This window comes from Cololabis saira, chromosome 4 (assembly GCF_033807715.1).
Source record: "Cololabis saira isolate AMF1-May2022 chromosome 4, fColSai1.1, whole genome shotgun sequence".
NCBI lineage: Eukaryota > Metazoa > Chordata > Actinopteri > Beloniformes > Belonidae > Cololabis > Cololabis saira.
Window position 1 is genome coordinate 5,293,006 of NC_084590.1, and position 18,796 is coordinate 5,311,801.

The 18,796-nt window shown below is 44.6% G+C and overlaps 1 protein-coding gene across 2 annotated transcripts; it reads left to right on the plus strand.

Annotated features, from left to right (window-relative positions):
- The first annotated feature begins 2,314 nt into the window (after positions 1–2,314).
- Positions 2,315–11,696, plus strand: tbx2b (T-box transcription factor 2b). Of its 2 annotated transcripts, none has more exons than XM_061718691.1 (8): positions 2,315–2,497; positions 3,148–4,718; positions 5,569–5,836; positions 7,241–7,393; positions 8,608–8,684; positions 8,783–8,952; positions 9,676–10,259; positions 10,725–11,696. In XM_061718691.1, exons 2-8 carry the CDS (start codon positions 4,375–4,377, stop codon positions 11,178–11,180), a joined length of 2,052 nt encoding a protein of 683 aa, XP_061574675.1. In that variant the 5' UTR covers positions 2,315–2,497; positions 3,148–4,374; the 3' UTR covers positions 11,181–11,696. The 2 variants fall into 2 exon arrangements, with proteins under 2 accessions (XP_061574675.1, XP_061574676.1); XM_061718692.1 differs by having other exon boundaries at positions 2,319–2,497; positions 7,247–7,393; positions 10,725–11,695.
- The last annotated feature ends 7,100 nt before the right edge of the window (positions 11,697–18,796 follow it).

The following is an 18,796-nucleotide window of genomic DNA, read 5'->3' on the forward strand; positions in this document are numbered from 1 at the left end:
TGCGGTGCGTGTGTGCGCTCGGGTTTGGGGAGGAGATGAGAAAACAAGCAGCTTTTTTTCCACAACAGGGAACTGATATGTGTCTCAGCAGAGTGGGTTGTTGGAGGAGAGGAGCAGGAGGAGGAAGTGGAGGAGTTGAAGGAGAGGAGGAGGTGGAGGGCTGGGTGGGAGCTGCGATAGGAGGAGGAGGAGGAGGAGGAGGAGGAGGAGGAGGAGGAGGAGGAGGAGGAGGAGGAGGAGGAGGAGGACAAGGAGGAGGAGAGGGCCGCTGGTCGCCGGGTTTCCATGTGACAAGGGGAAATATGAGGGACTTTGACAGGTCTTAAACGGTCTGGCGCCAAGGCCCCAGTCTAGCCGCTAAATATAGCCGGAGAGATGTTGCAGGGAGATGGGAGGAGAAGATGGAGAGATGAAAGGACGAATGGAACAATGTCTAGAGGAGGAAAAATAACAATACTTGATTATAGACGAATATGGCGCAGAATTGTCCGGTGGAGATGTAATTAGAGCTTCTTTGGTAAAGGGCTCGCTGATGGCGGGCAGGATGCAAGACTCCCTGCTCGTACACTTCCATCCACATCCACAGCTAGATGTGTTGTGTTAGGGACGTATCAAGGGCATCAAATAAAAGCATTAGTCCGTTTCCTATAGCAGGGGTCGTCGAGTCATTAATTCACTTTTACAACGACTACAACTTGCAGGCTGACAGGCAGCTGCACGGATCCAATGTCTCATATTTAAGCTCCCAAATCTGCTTATTCTGACTCATTACCGGGAACATGTGATAATCTGTGTGTGTGTGTGTGTGTGTGTGTGTGTGTGTGTGTGTGTGTGTGTGTGTGTGTGTGTGTGTGTGTGTGTGTGTGTGTGTGTGTGTGTGTGTGTGTGTGTGTGTGTGTGTGTGTGTGTAATGACAAATTATCCAAAATATCGGGGAAATTGGTAACAAAAAGTTCTGAATTTGCTCATTTTCAATGATATTTCGCAACATGATTTTGCTTTGCGTATTTGCAGCTTCCCGTCGCCCCCCCACCACCAGCTGACGCATATGACCACAGAACAAGTGTAAGGGCCATATTTATTGTCTGCTCGTATTAATCCCCGACACAGAGGATGTGTTAATCTGCCAGGGCTGTGCCCCCCAGAATCAGCAGCAGCACGGAGCAATCCTCACTTCAAACTTAATGACTTTTAAATCGCACGTAACAGGGAGATTTCTGTACCGTTGAAGGCACAGAACAAATAAAGTCTGAGTAATTTCCACAAGCATTGTTGATGCAATTATCCAATTGAGTATTCCGGGAGAAAAAATCGTTATCCACCTCCATATGTTGCTAATCTTTTTTCTTTTTTTTTCCACAGTAAAGCCGCATGCAGCTAGAAGTCTAGTCAAGACGGCGCAAGACTCCGAGCTTGTCACTTCCACCAGTTTGAATATTAAGCGTGACAATGTCAGGTGCGTGTCCAAAACAAAGACAAAAGAAACAAATACTCACTAGAAAAATACAAAAACTCCAAGGAAACTGAGAAGAAACTATTCTTGTTTTTTTTTTTACGCCCTCGCGTCCTCCCCAAGTAAAGTAAATGCGCAGCCGCTCCGCGCGTAAAGTGCGCGTTTGTCTCCCCGGGGCCGGGGCTCTGCTCCGGGGCCTATAGGCTGCTCCGGGACCGGCTCTGCTCCGGGGCCGGCTCTGCTCCGGGACCGCAGGTCTGAGTCTGAGCAGCAACAAGTGCAGCAGGGTGGACATGTGCACGCAGGAGCAGGACACGCACGATCTCACACCAGCGGAAACTCGCTGCTGCCGCATTTCAGGAAGTGAAAGAAATTATATGTCTCCGTTTTGAAGCATTGGGTTTTGTGATGTATTTTGATATTACGGTCCTGTGTGTTCGTGTTCGTGTGCGTGAGCGTGCGTGTTACTTCACACACTCCACGGCCGGTGAGAGGTCTACGGTCCGCAGGTCTACAGGGTCTGGTTGCAGGTCTGCAGGTCTGTCCTGCAACCCTGCAGGTCTGCAGGTCTGCAGGACAGACCTGCAGACCTGCAGACCTTCAGGGTTGTAGGTCTACTGGTCTACAGGTCCAGGTCTGCAGGCCTGCAGGTCTACAGGTCCAGGTCTGCAGGCCTGCAGGTCTACAGGTCTACAGGTCTACAGATCTGCAGGTCTGGTTGCAGACCTGCAGACCTGCAGGCGGAAGCCGCGGAGACGCGCCTGACTTCCAGGGCTTCATCGGAAACACAGTTGTGTCTGACAGCCTCATTCAGCAACATTCTCACTTTTTGTTTCGCTTTTTGTCGAGGTGCCGCCTCATGCTCCGCATCACGGTTAGCTGGCACAGCCTGAAAAGGCAGCAGTTTATCCAAAACGGGAGAATAAGAAGAAGAAAAAAGAAGAGAAAACTTAAAAGTGACACCGAGTCATGATGACCGAGGCAGAGAGTGGAGCGGAGCCGCGCATGAGGGGCCGCGGGGGCGCGCACATGCAACACTTCAGGGTAAATATAAAGAGACAAGAGATTGTTCTTATTGTGGCGCATCAGCCGGCTGGCGCCGGGCGGCTCTTTGACGGACTGAGTCCAACTTAATCAGGCGCTTGATTTTTCTGAAGGAGCTCAGCGGAGCAGAGTATAGGGGAGGCTGGCGCCCCCACCCAACCCCCACCCTCACCCCCACCCTCACCCCCACCCTCACCCTCACCCTCACCCCCCCACCCGTGGCTCCGGGAGTCCAGCACTGTCCTCAGTCTAACAAAGTACAACCTGTCGGAGATTACACGCCGGCCCGGCCTGCTCTCTGCTCACACTCAACTTTAAATCATTTCATCGCTGCTCCGTTTCATGTTGACAAAAAAAAAAACGAAAAAAAAAACACACAAGCTAAACTCCAAAATACTATTAAACAGCTTTGCAGAACACAAATGCAATGACAGCAACAATAAGCACTCTTAATTCCAAAGTACAGTTTTACACTTCAACGTCGCCAGCAGGTATCAGTGTGTGTATCGAGGTGGACACTCACCGCTTTCTTTCTTTCTTTCCTTCTTTCTTTCTTCCTGAATTTTTCTCACACTTTTCATTCATCATCATTCATGCGGTTTCCTCTTCTTTTTTTTCTTTTTTTTTTCTTTTTTCCCTCCTCCACGCAGCTCTGCTGTTTGTCGTTTCCAGCCTGCAGCGGCTGCAGCGGCGGCTGCTCTTCCCGTCAGCTCGATCAGGAAACCGCACAGATAAACCGCTCTGGTGGTGAAGCCGGGGCTGTCTGAGGCTTCAGCTCGGCTCTACAAACACACGGCTCTGCGGATCATGTGTGAGCAGGTCCGGCATGAGAGCGGTCGGACTGGCCGGCAGAAACAACTGCAGCCGGGTCTGTTTTTATGGAGAGTTGCCGCCGAGAGAGAGAGAGGCGGCAGTTGCCCTGAAATCAGCCTAAAATCAGCCTGAAATGAGCCTGAAATCACCCTGATCAGCCGCCCCGGAATGCAGAAAAGCAGAAGCTGCGACTCGTGGAGTTTACTGTTGTGAGTTGTTCTAAAAGGCTGTAGCTATAAATGTGAAGACAAGCTGTGCTGCTCCTCTGTATAAAGGTTAGTATTTAGACAGTGAGTCTATGTGGATGGGTCTGTTTTCCGGAGGCGACATTGTTAAAAACGCAAGCCGAAGGAGGTGATGCCTCCACCGGCCAAAGAACTGAGGGCTGACCCGGTGTTTGGCTTGGAAATGGGGGTGGGATTTCCCGATCTTTCCTGTCATTGGTTAATATTTTATTCTGTTGACATGTTTTCTTACTGCTAATGCTTCCGACACCTCTCTTGTCCCCCCCTCCTCTCCCGGAGTCTGGCCGGAGCTGTCAGAACCACGCCTATAGGGGCCCACAATTGGTCCAGAAAGCGTAAAATCAGCAATCAAAGGGGCTTGGTTCATTAGTGTTGGGGATGGAGGCAGGAAGGACATGTGAGATAGTAACAGATCTGCAGTGAACGGGGCCACATCTTTTCTAGTCAGGGTGGGATGAGTGAAGCAAGGGAAACAGCTTTTTTCTGATCGAGGCTCACACAGCGCAGCGGGGCTCTGCCGTCTCAGCGCGGCCACTGACGCGCTCTCCGCCGGGGAACCGGAGCACAGCAAAGCGAAGGGAAGGAAAGGAAAGCAGCAACTCCGGGCTATTTTCGTCTCACTCATAACACATTGTGCGTTTGACAAGAGGCTGCGCTTTTTTTTTCTTTCTGTGCCGCGTTAACAGAAACTAAAGTGCTCCTGAAAAGCGCGGACCTATATTCTTACCGGGGCGCTCTCTCCGGCTTTGAGGGAGGGGAAGATATACCACTAAAAAAAAATATCCATTGTTTTTCACTTCGGTTTTTGTGGATGCACCGATGAGAGATCCAGTTTTTACAGGGACTGCAATGGCTTACCACCCTTTCCACGCTCACCGGCCGACCGACTTCCCCATGTCCGCGTTCCTGGCGGCGGCGCAGCCGTCCTTCTTCCCGGCGCTCAGCCTCCCTCCCGGCGCGCTCACCAAGCCGCTCCCGGAGCACGGCCTGGACCCGCACACGCACCCGGCCCTCAGCCACCACCAGGCCGCCCTGCGCGGCATCAAGAGCCTGGAGCCCGAGGAGGAGGTGGACGACGACCCCAAAGTCACACTGGAAGCCAAGGATCTCTGGGACCAGTTTCACAAGCTCGGGACGGAGATGGTGATCACCAAGTCCGGACGGTAAGAGCGCACGGAAGCTTTACCATTTTCAAACAAAACCATACTTCTACCAACATAAAAATAAGAACATTTGAGTACATAAAATTAATAATCGCCTTATAAGTTGCAGGGAAATAAGAACCAACTTATAAGGCGATTTTATAAGCCTTAGTATAGTATAGTATACCCTATAGAGTATTAGTATTATTATTTGGATAATAAAACTAAATAATAGCCGACCATAAAATAGTGCGTTTACCACGAATTATTTCACTTTATCTGCAGTTTTTAAATTTCACTTTGAGGGCCAGCTAATTGGAAAATAAACCGTCTATAGTCAAAGAGTAAACCTCATATTTATTTTTAAATCCTTTATCATTTTCTACCTGAGTAATCAAAGTGCATATTTGCGATATTTTGGGGGAAGCTTTTTATCAGGTTTGATCTGCTAAATTGCTTTCTGTGGAGACAGCAGAGCTTTCGGGTTTTATAAACAAGCTGTCACTTAAAAAAAAGGGGGGGACATGGAGAAGTTGCGGTCATAAATGTACAACACACAGGCGGACAGACAGCACACACACACACACACACACACACACACACACACACACACACACACACACACACACACACACACACACACACACACACACACACACACACACACACACACACACACACACACACACACACACATGAGAGGGTCCTTCGTCCTCCGTGTGTGTAGGATTTAGCAGTAATATCTGATAACTACAGCTATTTTTCCTGACCTTTCCTGTCCCTTTCTCGTCGGACTAGTTTCTGTGATATTGTGTGTTTGCGTGTGTTTTTGCACGGCGTTGACTCCCTGCTCCGTGTCTCTTTTTTGCAGGAGGATGTTTCCTCCGTTCAAAGTGCGGATAAACGGGCTCGATAAAAAAGCCAAATACATCCTGCTGATGGACATCGTGGCGGCGGACGACTGCCGCTACAAGTTCCACAACTCCCGCTGGATGGTGGCGGGCAAGGCCGACCCGGAGATGCCCAAGAGGATGTACATCCACCCGGACAGCCCCGCCACCGGAGAGCAGTGGATGGCCAAGCCTGTTGCTTTCCACAAACTCAAGCTCACCAACAATATCTCGGACAAACACGGATTTGTAAGAACACTTTTTGACTTTTTCCCCCACCGTCTCCCCTTATAGCTGCTAGTGTTTTCCTGTTTTAGCTGCATGGATCTGTGCGCAAAAGGGTTGAGCTGAGATGGGGTTTTTTCCAGGTGTGGGTCAGATCATGGGTTCGTATTCAGTAAAAATGACAAATTAAAACGTGCGTTTGGTGCAACCAGACCTGAGGTATGGATGAGGCCAGGGGACACGCAGTGTCAGTGTTTGCTGCAAATAAATATTATTTCAACGTAAACGAGTCACGCAGAAATAAATCCTTAAATCCAAACGTAAATATGTGTCTGGATGAGACACCTTCTAGTTGTCTAGTTGTTCAGTGTTGCTGGCAGCCAGCGAGCTTCTGTTCTGCAGCTCTGCGTCCCGGAGCCGCGCACGGAGCCGCGGCTCCGGGACGCGCTGGGAGCGCATGAGCTGCAGCTCAAGCTGCAGGAAGGGAAAGGGAGGAGAGCCGAGCTTAGACCTGAGCCCGGGGTCTGCAGGCTCCGGGATCCCTCTGAGAGAAATTATGGGATGCTTCGGTATATTATAGTGTGCTGCCTGCAAAAACAGAAAGAAAAAAAAAAAAAACAGAAAAAAACAGCAACATTTCTAACATGAAATCATTTCTAACATGAAATTGTAATTTACCTTTGCAGCTTTATAAGAGAAAGCGCAAGAATGTTTGCTTGCTTGCTTGCCGAAATAAACAGTAAATGTCTGTCAAAGTTGATTTTACTGACAGACTTATGATGCTTTCGACTGGGAACAAATTCACTGTTCACATGTCAGTCCAAACAATTAGCTGTTTCTACATGAAGGGATATTTCATGTAGCTGGAGGCCTACGACATTTTTGAATGGTCAAATTCACATTCTCAAATTCTATCTAAAATTAACACTTTATTTTGTACATTTTTTCCATATGTTTTTATTTTTCTATTATATTTGCTTTATTTTGTATTTTATTTATTTATGCATTAAGGGTCGTTTTGGTGGCGGGATTATGAAATTACAATAGTGTGTTAAAATGTCCCTAATGCTTTTGACACTGCCAAAATCAAAATAATAACCCTTAAGCTCTAACTCCAGGCTTTTACATTCTAAATTACTGGCAATTTAAATGGAAAATTTGCGTTTTTTTGTCCTGACTCCAACATATCATATTTATGTCTTGATTTATTCCTTCCTTGATTCATCCATTCATTCATTCATTCTGGTTGTGATGCCTGTGTGGCCTGGTCAGGTTTTTTCTCCTCGGTTGCACTAATTACCGACAAGCCTTCATAAACAGTGATTATAACAGCAGCAGTGACAGTGACTTGGAGGAGACGCAAAAAAAAAAAAAAAAAAAAAAAACGCGCTGTGATATTTACTCCGTTTCTTTTTTGTGTGTGCGCTGGTCCAGACCATTCTGAACTCCATGCACAAGTACCAGCCGCGGTTCCACATCGTGCGGGCCAACGACATCCTGAAGCTGCCGTACAGCACCTTCCGCACCTACGTGTTCCCGGAGACGGAGTTCGTGGCCGTGACGGCCTACCAGAACGACAAGGTGAGCTGCTCCCTGATGTCTCTCTGTTTCTGTCTGTGTGTGCACTGCCTGCTGCCTCTAACATGGCTGCTCGAGTTTTGCATAATAAATGTCCTACAAGCTTCCCCCTCCCCCGCCACCAAACCCTGAAGACTTAATCTGATTTTGTAGGTCGCCTAATTTCCCTGCTGAGGACTCCCATAACACACTTGATTTTTTCCTCAATCGCCCGTTTTGCTTGGATTCGTCGGGCTTAAGCAAATCTATCTCGCTATGAATTCAAATTGGGTGTTGTGTTGCGTGTTTTCAGCTGTTTGCAACCTAAAAAATGAGCCATTACTGAGTAAAAGTGAATAAATTGGGCGTATAAATGGTGGCGATTGTGAGCTGTTTTGTTGCGAGGCTGCTTTTATTTCAGTTGATTTTTATTTTTGGTATCAAAAATAATCTAGCAATAATTCCTATTGTTTTTTTAAACGTTGTGTGTGTGTGTAGGCTCTTTGATAACGTTGGTATAAGCGGCACCCCCAGTCTGACCCTTTCCTCTCTGCTGGGGAGTTAATGGGGGCTCGTGTCCAGGGGGCGGAGGTCTCCTTGTAAAAGTTTATTGCAAAGAGTCACCATCGATTAGAGAGCATTTAAAAATGCCCCCGGTCCCCCTGCAGCCAGGGATGGAAAGATACTGGGAAGACAAACTCTGATCGGGTTGGAAAACGCCTGAAGCTTGTTGTTGAAGGGCCACTGAGGGCCTCCCGGAGCCCGGAGCCCGGAGCCCGGAGCCCGGAGCCCGGAGCCCGGTCTCCCGGTCTCCCAGCTTGTTGCCCGGGCTGTATAGACGGTTCTGCACCGGCCTCTTCCACGTCCTGGGTTCAGCAGGGATCCCAAACCGCAATATTAATTATTGATATGCGGACATCTGTTCAAGTATTGCACGGTGCCCTTTTTTTTCTGGGGGTCGGGGGTTTGTGTGGCGTCATAGAGGCATATTTTGTGGCAAAATGTCTCTCCAGGGGCCGATAAGAATAATGCCCCATCATTACACTTTTATTAATAATGCAAATGGAGGTCAGTGGTGGTTCCTGCTCATCCTGCAAGATGCGCGTGTTAATCAAAACAAGCTGTTTTTTTCCTCCTAATCGGCCAATTCAAGACAAAGGACCCAAAAAACGTGTCTTTTGTGTTTTGAACATGGCTCCCCACCGCTGACATTCCTCTTGTCTTCGCGTTCTGCACAGATAACTCAGCTGAAGATTGACAACAACCCATTTGCCAAAGGATTCAGAGACACTGGGAACGGAAGGAGGGAGAAACGGTACGAGCTGCAGCCCCGTGCATGCATGTGCGCCACAGTGACGCGCCCCAGCCATCATTCTCCCTCTTACTAACGTGGTTATTATTGTGGCCGTGCAGGAAGCAGCTGACCATGCCGTCGCTGCGGATGTACGAGGACCAGTGCAAGGCGGACCGGGACGGCGCGGACTCGGACGCCTCGTCCAGCGACCCCCCGGCCGGCAGGGAGTCCGTGCACTCCCCGCTGGGGCCCGGGGGCAGCCCGCTGCGGTTCAGCAGGCCCGGCCGAGGTGAGGATCCCTCCCTACATCGATAATATGCTGGGAATCTGCTGCAGCTTAATAAAGCGTTTATCTTGTCGTGGAGTAAATTCAACATGAACCCAGGGAAAATCCAGGCGTAAATAGTCCTATTTTTAGTTGTTTTTTTTCTTTTAGAATTAATTTATGCAAGCTTGTTGCTTAAGAAAGGTCTTAAGTGAACGTTGTGTTCACTCAAAGCTAAGACAGTGCTGGGGTTATTTTTTAAATGTATAATACAAACCTGATAATTGTTCTTCCATTCAGGGCAAGGCAAGTTTATTTGTATAGCACAATTCAACACAAGGTAATACAAAGTGCTTTACATCAACATTAAAAGACACAATTAAAACACAAATAACAAATAAGATGAAATAAAATGATAAGAAAAGAGATAAAATAATAAAAAGCACAAGTTGTTAAAAAGTAAGGGCAGTAGAGTCCAGCAGCTACATCTCATTCTTAAAATGACAAGAATTATGTTTCTATACGGTCAAAACGTACAAAGACAGGGTCAAATACAGTATTACAAAGTAATCTGTACCATTCAAAATAAAATACATTTAATATAAATGGGACATGTCATTTACTGAAGGAGTCACAACATGTTCTGAGATGTTGCTTTATGGGTTTTGAGGGTCTGAGGATTTTTGTTTTTTTTTTGCTCTTGTGATGGTAAGTGCTTAAAATGTTTCTCTATTTCCTGTATTTTAGAGGAGAAAACGTGCACGGACAGCGAGCAGGAGCTGGACCATCACGAGGAGCAGTGCACCGGCTCCACCAGCCCGGGGACGGAGCCCGTGTCCCCCTACAGCTCCAGGTGTGAGGAGCGGGCCAGGGAAAGAGCAAGCACTGACAAGAAAGACGACTCCATCTTCAGCATAAGGAACCTAGAAAAGGACAAAGTGGAGAGCAGGCACAGGAAGGACACGGCAGACGCGTTGACAAAGGACTCAGACGCTGGAGGCATCAGTGCCAGCAAGGAGTCCTTCTCCCCTCTAGTGGTCCAGACCGAGAGCCCCTCGCACTTCAGCCCGGGACACTTACAAAGCCTGGCTCTGTCCGGTCTGCACAGTCAGCAGTTTTTTAACCCTCTGAACGCCGGATCGCCGCTGTTGTTTCACCCTGGGCAGTTTGCTATGACCCCTGGAGCCTTTTCTGCCATGGGCATGGGGCATCTATTGGCTTCTGTATCTGGAGCGAGTGGATTGGAAAACGCCAGCCTCGCGGCCCAGGGCTCAGGAGGAAGCCCTAACCCCTTCCCCTTCCATCTGTCTCAGCACATGCTCGCCTCTCAGGTAAGAAAGGTCATCCAGTCAGAAAAGTGTGTCATTTACACCTGTAGCGACGTCAGGAGGGCAGGAGGGCTGCACACTAGTCGTTCTCTGCCTTAAAGGGACCACAAATGTTTAGAGAAATCTCATCTTCCGCAATCCTGCACATGAATAAGAGCTAGGAAAGTGAGTGTGAGCAGGAATAGAACAATGTCATGTATTGGGGAGATTCAGTAAGCAGAATCTTTTGTGAAATTGCACTAAAACATGGGACTCATGAAAATGATCATTTAGTCTGTGGAGTACACTTTTGGCTTTCTCTAACATTTGGGAGGGAAAGAAATGTTTATTTATTGGTTGTCAGATCAGTCCTGCCTTCAACACGTCTTCTTAATAATTAGAGGAGTATTTCCTTACTGGGATTATTTGAGGGAGGATAGTGATCTGTACAACTGTGACTCTAAGTCTGTCCTTTTTCCCACCTTGCAGGGCATCCCCATGCCTCCGTTCGGAGGTCTGTTCCCGTACCCCTACACCTACATGGCGGCGGCTGCGGCCGCGGCCTCGGCCTCCGCCCTCCCGGCGACCAGCACCTCCAGCCCGCTCTCCAGGAACCCCTTCCTGGCCTCGTCCCGGCCCCGCCTGCGCTTCAACCCCTACCAGCTCCCCATGTCGCTGTCCCAGACCTCCGGGCTGCTGGGCACGGGCCTCCCCGCCGGCCTGGGCCTGCAGGGCACGGAGTCCTCCAAGGCCGGCAGCAGCCGGGAGACCAGCCCGGCCCCGGACACCCAGAGCAACCACAAGACGAGCGGATCCAACGCCAGAGCCGCGTCTCCCAAAAGCTCCGTGAAGGACTCTGTAAACGAGCTGCAGAGCATCCAGAGACTGGTGAGCGGCCTGGAGGGCCAGAGGGAGCCCTCCCCGAACGCTGACTCTCCCAAGTGATTCACACTCTCTCCGTTTGGGACTAAAAAGTCGGGGCTTGAATACCAGAAGACTATAATATGTGCATTATGTCCTGTACAGCACATCACCGAGACTGAAATGAGGGTGCGACCGATGATGATGAGAGTCCATGAAAGCTGATTACAAATATTTTTTTTTTTTGGGAACAAAGCTGCAGGTAGACAGAAAAGTAGTCTATATAATTATATTTAACCATTTTAAAATAAATTCACAGATATTGAAGATTTCCTCCAGAGCTGAACTCTTTTAAATGTTGAAAAGCCTTTCAGGACAACATTTCCACTATATTATCGGGCACAAACCCCTTCAGTGAATCCCAGCGTGTTTAGGGTCGGCTGCACTAGAAGGAATGCCTATCCCCCCCACTATCAGGTACACTAATACCTTTCTACTCTGACTAAATTATGGTCAAATTAGGAAAACTGCCATTACAAAAAATAATACAAACAATAGAGAATAGACTAAAAAACGCTAAATATATATATATATATATATATATATATATATATATATATATATATATATATACATATACATATACATATATATATATATATATATATATATATATATATATATATATATATATTGAATTGAGGTGGGACTGTAATTGTAGTCATCACTCCCCTCTATATGTGTCTATATATATATATATATATATATATATATATATATATATATATATATATATATATATATATATATATATATACATATATACAAAATTCTACTTGATTAAAGAAAATAAAACCACTTAAGTTGGAAGATGTGAAAAAGAGAGCTCGAGCCACACTGCAAGATAAAAGTACTGCATTAAAGTTTATCCTAAGGGTCATGTGACGGACAGGTGACGCGGCCTGGGCCTCGAACCTGCAGCTCCGCACTGTTCAAAGTGCGTCCTGAGTTTGGGTCACTTGAAGCATTTAAAGCATCCAAGCCTGGCGTTTCTAACCCCAGCTGAGCCTCGAGCAGGAGCCTCGGCGCCGACAGGCAGGTATGACTATTTCAAAAGGGATGGAAGCTGATTCCGTCTGAGAATAAAAAAAAGATCCGCTTATCATTTCATGCAAGAAATATTCTTTCTGAACTATTTATGTAATTAAAATTTCTGTAAATAAAGCTAAGATCCAATAATATGCAATTGGTATTAATTTATTTAAGGCTGTATATTAGCGTGTATATATTTCGAATTGAACTTTTCCCTCCTGATCCCCGCTCTCGCCGCTCCCTCTTTTACATGAATATATACTGTAAACTGAAGCTATTTAGCGCTTGTTGGTTTGAGAAAAAAAGAAAGGAAAAAAAAACAACCTGTATGACTCATCGCTGATATTTTTAGGAGACGTGTGTGCCATGTTTTAGTCCACAACCACCGACAAAATACGAAGGAACAAAGGAAGAGAGCTCCGCATGGATTTAAAGAAAATAAAAACAACCTCAGGTTATTTCACTCCAGTCAGGAGATCTTCAAGCAATTCCTCCAAATGGGCGCATCATTCATATATACACATAAATATATTTAAAGATGGAAGTATCTTGTTTATGCTGGTTGTCCGGGTATTTTTCTTTTTCTCTTTTTTCTAATTTCATTTTTTTGTCTTTTTTTTGATTGTCTCACAATTTCAATAAAAAAATCGTTGTGCTCAATGCTTGTATCCTTTTGATTGTCATTGTAACGTCATGTAACTTAGTGTCTTCAAATCAGAGACAATCAGCTGCAAACACACACACACACACACACACACACACACACACACACACACACACACACACACACACACACACACACACACACACACACACACACACACACACACACACGCTGACAGGTGGAGTCGGAGCGCCCTCTGTCGGTCACCCTCAGCACATCAGCAACCTCTGCATTTCATTTGTTCAAGTTGACAAGAAAACAAATCTGGGTTCAGTTTGCATTAAAAAATAGGACTACATCGAAATCACGTGCTGTAAAATAGTGGAGGAAATTCCTGGCAGGAAGCTTTCAATAAGCCCAACCCTCTAATTAATTCAAAGGTTTTTTTTAAGGCATACAAATTGAAATACGTATGACTTTGTCCTCTTCATATCATTTCTGTCAACATTCATGCATTTTTGTTCAGCTTCAGCGCCTTTTTCTTATTTATGTCCAGGCGACTCCTGTCTCCTGTGTTTTGCGCCGCTCATCCAGCTCTATTCTCGGCCTGTTCTCGGTCACCGTCAATCAGCATTTCCTTCACTACCCTATTGTTTTGTCGGGCCTGTATTTTTAGAAAGAGTCCAATAATGTAAGTATTTATAGGAAGTGTTTCTTTTTTCCTGCTCCGCTCTCACACATGCACATGCAGGCAGGCAGGCCGGGTAGGGAGGATGGCAAGGAAACCAGCCCGAACAGTTTGGAACATAAATCATTAAACGTGTCTTCCATGCAGAAATGGAACTAATGTTATGGATTTATTCATGGAGCTAAATGTGACATCATTTTTTGATTCAGGACATAGTGGTTGTTTTTTCCCCCTAGTTTTTTGATCATTAGTTTCTTGTTTGTTGCTCTTGGGTGAAAATGTGTGTAGTGTGTAGAAGCCTGTTTGAGAGCATGATGCAGCAGCGTGTGTGTGTGTGTGTGTGTGTGTGTGTGTGTGTGTGTGTGTGTGTGTGTGTGTGTGTGTGTGTGTGTGTCTCGGTTTAAAGGGTTAAGCAGGGGGAGTTTAGGGCAGCAGACATCCTTTTGTCCGGGACCCGGCGCCTGTCGCCTGCCTGCCGGCCACAGCCTCCACACCGCCCCGCTTCCTAATTAGAGAGTCCCCCCCCCCCCCCTCTCTCTCTCTCTCTCCCTCCGCCTCATTCTCTCCCCCCCCTTCTTCTTCATTTTCTTTTCTTTCTGCAGCGACAATCACAAAACTCTCATTCTATTACGGGGGCCATTGTTGCACACTCTGTTATCTTCAATTAAGCAGGAGAGCGACTCGACCTCGCAGCTCTGGGAGAGAAAAAAGTATTTGTCTAAATCAATCAGTCAATGAGTGATCAATAGGTTCCCGTGGAGAGAGCCCGTGGATCATCACTAATGACTGGTGACGGCGTGAGGGGGGAAAGGCCAAGATTATTCACAAGTTTGGAGAAGTGATCGGTGCAGGTCCGTGTTGTAGGCCAACACCACCTTTCCTGGTCCCGGGCCCCCGGGCCCCCGGACCCCGGACCTGTATCTCAGGGGCCCAATGATTCTGCCTCTGCATGGAAGGTGATTAACTTATTGGAGGTCACGTGGCGAAACTGCCGTGTTTACAAATTTGCATGAATTTTAATTTTATAGTTTCAAATGCTTCGTTTTTTTTTCCTGAATATTTTCAATTGTTATGTTATAATAATATAAATCTATGTATGTGACATATTGTTTTATTCTACCTTCTTTTGTCAGGTAGTGGTGAGTCAAAACATGCCAAAATGATTTTTAGTTGACAATGAGCAACTCAGAAGTAATTAATCGAGTACCAATCTGACAAAAAAAAAAAACCCAACTTCATTCACCAATATTTTTAAAGTGACGAGACTAATTTTGCATTAAAATTGCACCTTAACCTTTTTTAACCTTTTTATATTATTTTATATTTCTTGTATCTGTTTGCAATGTCTTGCACTGGAAAGGTGATGCTGCATTTAATGTCCCTGTACCCATGCATAGTGACAATAAAGTATTCTATTCTATTCTATTCTATTCTATTCTATTCTATTCTATATACTTAAAAACACTTATATTAAACCCAACAATTGTATTTAAATTAAAACCTTTATTTTAACCTGTCACTGTGTGCCACACAAATACTCCTGTCACATATATTACATTTATTTACACTTTTATTTAATTTCTTTTTCCTGTGAGCGTGATATAAAGTTGTTGTAAAGGCAGATTTAACATTTGTTAAAGCCAATCTTATATGTGCAAAATTAAAATATTATTTTCTGCAAACTATTGCAACAAACTATTTAAAAATGCAAAACAAACGTGCAGCACTTTAGTTGTAACAACCTCAGCAGACGCAGCCCGTGTGTGACAGGTCTGCGTCTCTCCCTCTCCCTCTCTCTCCCTCTCCCAGGGCTGGCCTCCTATTGGCTGCCGGGCTCAGGTGCAGCCATGACGCCCCTCCTCCACAGCGGAGCCGGAACGGTCCAATCACAGGCCGAGCTCCTTCTCCAGGACTTGTTGGGGGAACGAGGGAGGAACTGTGCAGCCTGTAACCTTGCCCTCACTGTCACAGTTACAACAGCCCATAAAAACTCAATTATAAACCCCCATTGAATTGGTTTCTTTTTTATTTGACCATTTTCATAAAATAATGTCAGATATGTGGAAAGCAAAAAAACATTGAGTTGACTTCAGTTATGAGGGGGCGAAGATCCATGTAAACACCTGATAAACACACCTACAAAATGCAGCCGTAATGGAGTCCAGGCGAGCAGCGGCCCGCCAGGGCTGGGAATACATGCATCTGCAGCCTGGGAGGATTCATGTCTTCAGAAGCATCAGCAATCAGGAGAGAACTGGGGTAAATGTGTGCTTCAAAGTTGGGTCAAAAACCAGTCCAACAAGTGATGAAGGTGGATGTTTTTTTGTTTTATGTATATTGTATTTGAGAGCTGCAGCAGAGGGAACATGCGAGCCCATCGCCCCCTCCTGGACACTCGAGTCCAGCTGGAAGGAGAGCAGTCAAACACTTTACCATCCCTTCTTCACTCCAGGCTTTCGTCGGCTTGTATATATATATATATATATATATATATATATATATATATATATATATATATATATATATATATATATATATATATATATATATATATATATATATATATATGAGACTAATTTTGCATATACTTAAAGACAGTTATATTAAGCCTAAGAATTGTATTTAATTGTATTTAAATTGTATTTAAATTAAAACCTTTCTTTTAACCGTTACTGCCACACAAATACGGTATGTATGTATGTATGTATGTATGTATGTGTGTGTGTGTGTGTGTGTGTGTGTGTGTGTGTGTGTGTGTGTGTGTGTGTGTGTGTGTGTGTGTGTGTGTGTGTGTGTGTGTGTGTGTATGTATGTATGTATGTATGTATGTATGTATGTATGTATGTATGTATGTATGTATGTATGTATGTATGTATGTATGTATGTATGTATGTATGTATGTTTATGTGCCGGTGTGTATGTATGTATTATATATCTGTGCTTATGTTCGAAATAAAAGATATCAAATCAAAATCTATCATTTTTTGCCCATATTGTTTGAGCATTAATTCAATCATTTAATCATTAACAAGCTGCTTCAAGACCGACACTGCAACAAAGACGCATCTACTGTAGAAGACGATTCAATTCAATTCAATTTGATTTATATAGTGTCTATTACAACATACATTGTCTCTAGGATCTTTCCAGAGACCAGAACATAAACCCCTGAGCAATTATTACATAAACATAACATACACAATGGCAGGTAAAAACTCCCCTTGCTTGATCATGCTTGATGTTCAGCAAATCCTTCCCCTTCAGGTTTCACTACGGCAACACCGGACCTTTTACTTGTCTACAGTCAGAAGTAAATATAGGTTGAATCCAAAAAATAAAAATAAACAGTTTCTTTGATAGTGGCTTCACCCTTTATTAGTAAGTGTATAGTGATATACTTTTCACGTCAATCCCTCTGTAGTTGTGCTCTTCTTACATCTTTGCGTCCTTATTTTAACACCTTGGTTCATGAAATCCATTCCCAGCAGACGCCAGGCAAATGTTTGCAGCATTTTGCAGCATGTGTCCCTGTATCTTATCTGGCACCAGTAGTCGTCCCCACCAGGCCAGCGGACACTAGGTGGCACTCCAGCGCACTTTATGGAGCAGCAGCACATCTTGGGAAGGAACAATTTGGCTCACAGTTTACGAGATCTGTAGACCAGTGCAGGTTTGTTTCCTTTTGTATTGATGTCCTTTAACATTTTTAACTTCAAAATCTTAAAAATACATTTGTACACTCCAACACAAACTGAAAATGATTAAAAATCTAACCTGGTGGACTCCCTCCAGATTATTTAGATTAGGATTATTACCCACATCAAATTGTTGGCCATGTAAATCTGAGGAAGGTAGTTTAGTTCACGTTTCATGGTCATGTGATACAGTCCAATAATTCTAGACTAATATTTATGATAATCTGTGTGAAATTGCAGAGATACAAATGCCCTTTAGCCCTAGATTATTTATTTTGGGTGATTCAGTCCTGACAGGACAGGATAAACATATTACAAGTTATGTCCAAACTAGTATGATTGGCAGACAAATACAGTACTTATGAGGGGATGGAGGACGGAGGGAGTTCCCTCTCTTCAAGAGTGGGCTGTGCAGATGCACGAGTTGCAGCATTCGAAAAAATTTCATATAAACATCTGGGAAGACTGGATCTATATGAAGCAAAGTGGGGCAAATACGTAAACTTTTTAAAGGGCTCCTGAAGGAGATTATATAGTGGAGAGATGCAAGTTTTAAGTTGTTGTGGATAAATACATAACGGTGCTCCTTCTTATTTTCATTTATTTATTTCCTGTTAACCAATTATCTCTTTGATGTAACGCTTACTTTACTTATTGAATGTATTGAATTTGATAGGAGTTATTTTCTCTGTCTATCTTTGTTATAGTTATGTTGTTAAGTCTACATTGATACAAATAATGTACCTGTAATAGCTGTACATGAAGGTGCTGATGGATGGTGGCGGCTTGGGAGGGGGTTTGTTTGTTGGGGGGGGGGGGTTACTGTTGTTATTGTATTGTTGGAATAATGAAAATAAAAAATGTTAATCACAAAAAAAAAACCTGGGGAAGAATTCCACATTCCACATTCCACATTTTTTTTTTTTTGTTCATTTTCTAGTGTGGGATATTTTATTTTATTTTGTTTCAATTTTAATTTTAATTGTATTTATTATTATTATTATTTGTTGCTGCTTATTATCATTATTATTATTTGTAGCTGGAAGTAGGTGGTTCACACACCGGAATGTTATATTTTGATGTAATGTGTCTGTGTAATCCCATGAGGGATGGGTCATTTAAATGTCCGGACACGAAAATAAAATCATTCATTCATTCATTCATTCATTCATTCATTCATTCATTCATTCATTCATTCATTCATTCATTCATTCATTCATCATTCATTCAATTCATTCATTCCACAAAGCCCTTGAAGATCCAGGAATATGTGAGTTAGTGGACTGTAGGTGAAGGCTTGATGTCAAGATGATATCAGAAGTTTACTTCCTCAGTTTGCTCGACTAAAACTAACTGTAACTGTAGCTAAGCACAAAGGAACATTTGTTATTTTTTTTTCATTGATTAAAAAGCTGAACATGAAGTCAATGAGCCACACTGCGATCTAGTGCAGCAGTGAATGAAACAGATTTGCGTAATCATGAGTAAAAGCTGCAGTCTAACAAGGTGGCGCTAGTGTTCAGGTGAGGGGAGGACTTGGTTAATGTGGGCTTAGATTTGTCCCGCTGCACTGTCACTGGCGTTGTGAAGAGCTGCATGCCAAAGCTGATTCACTTCCTCT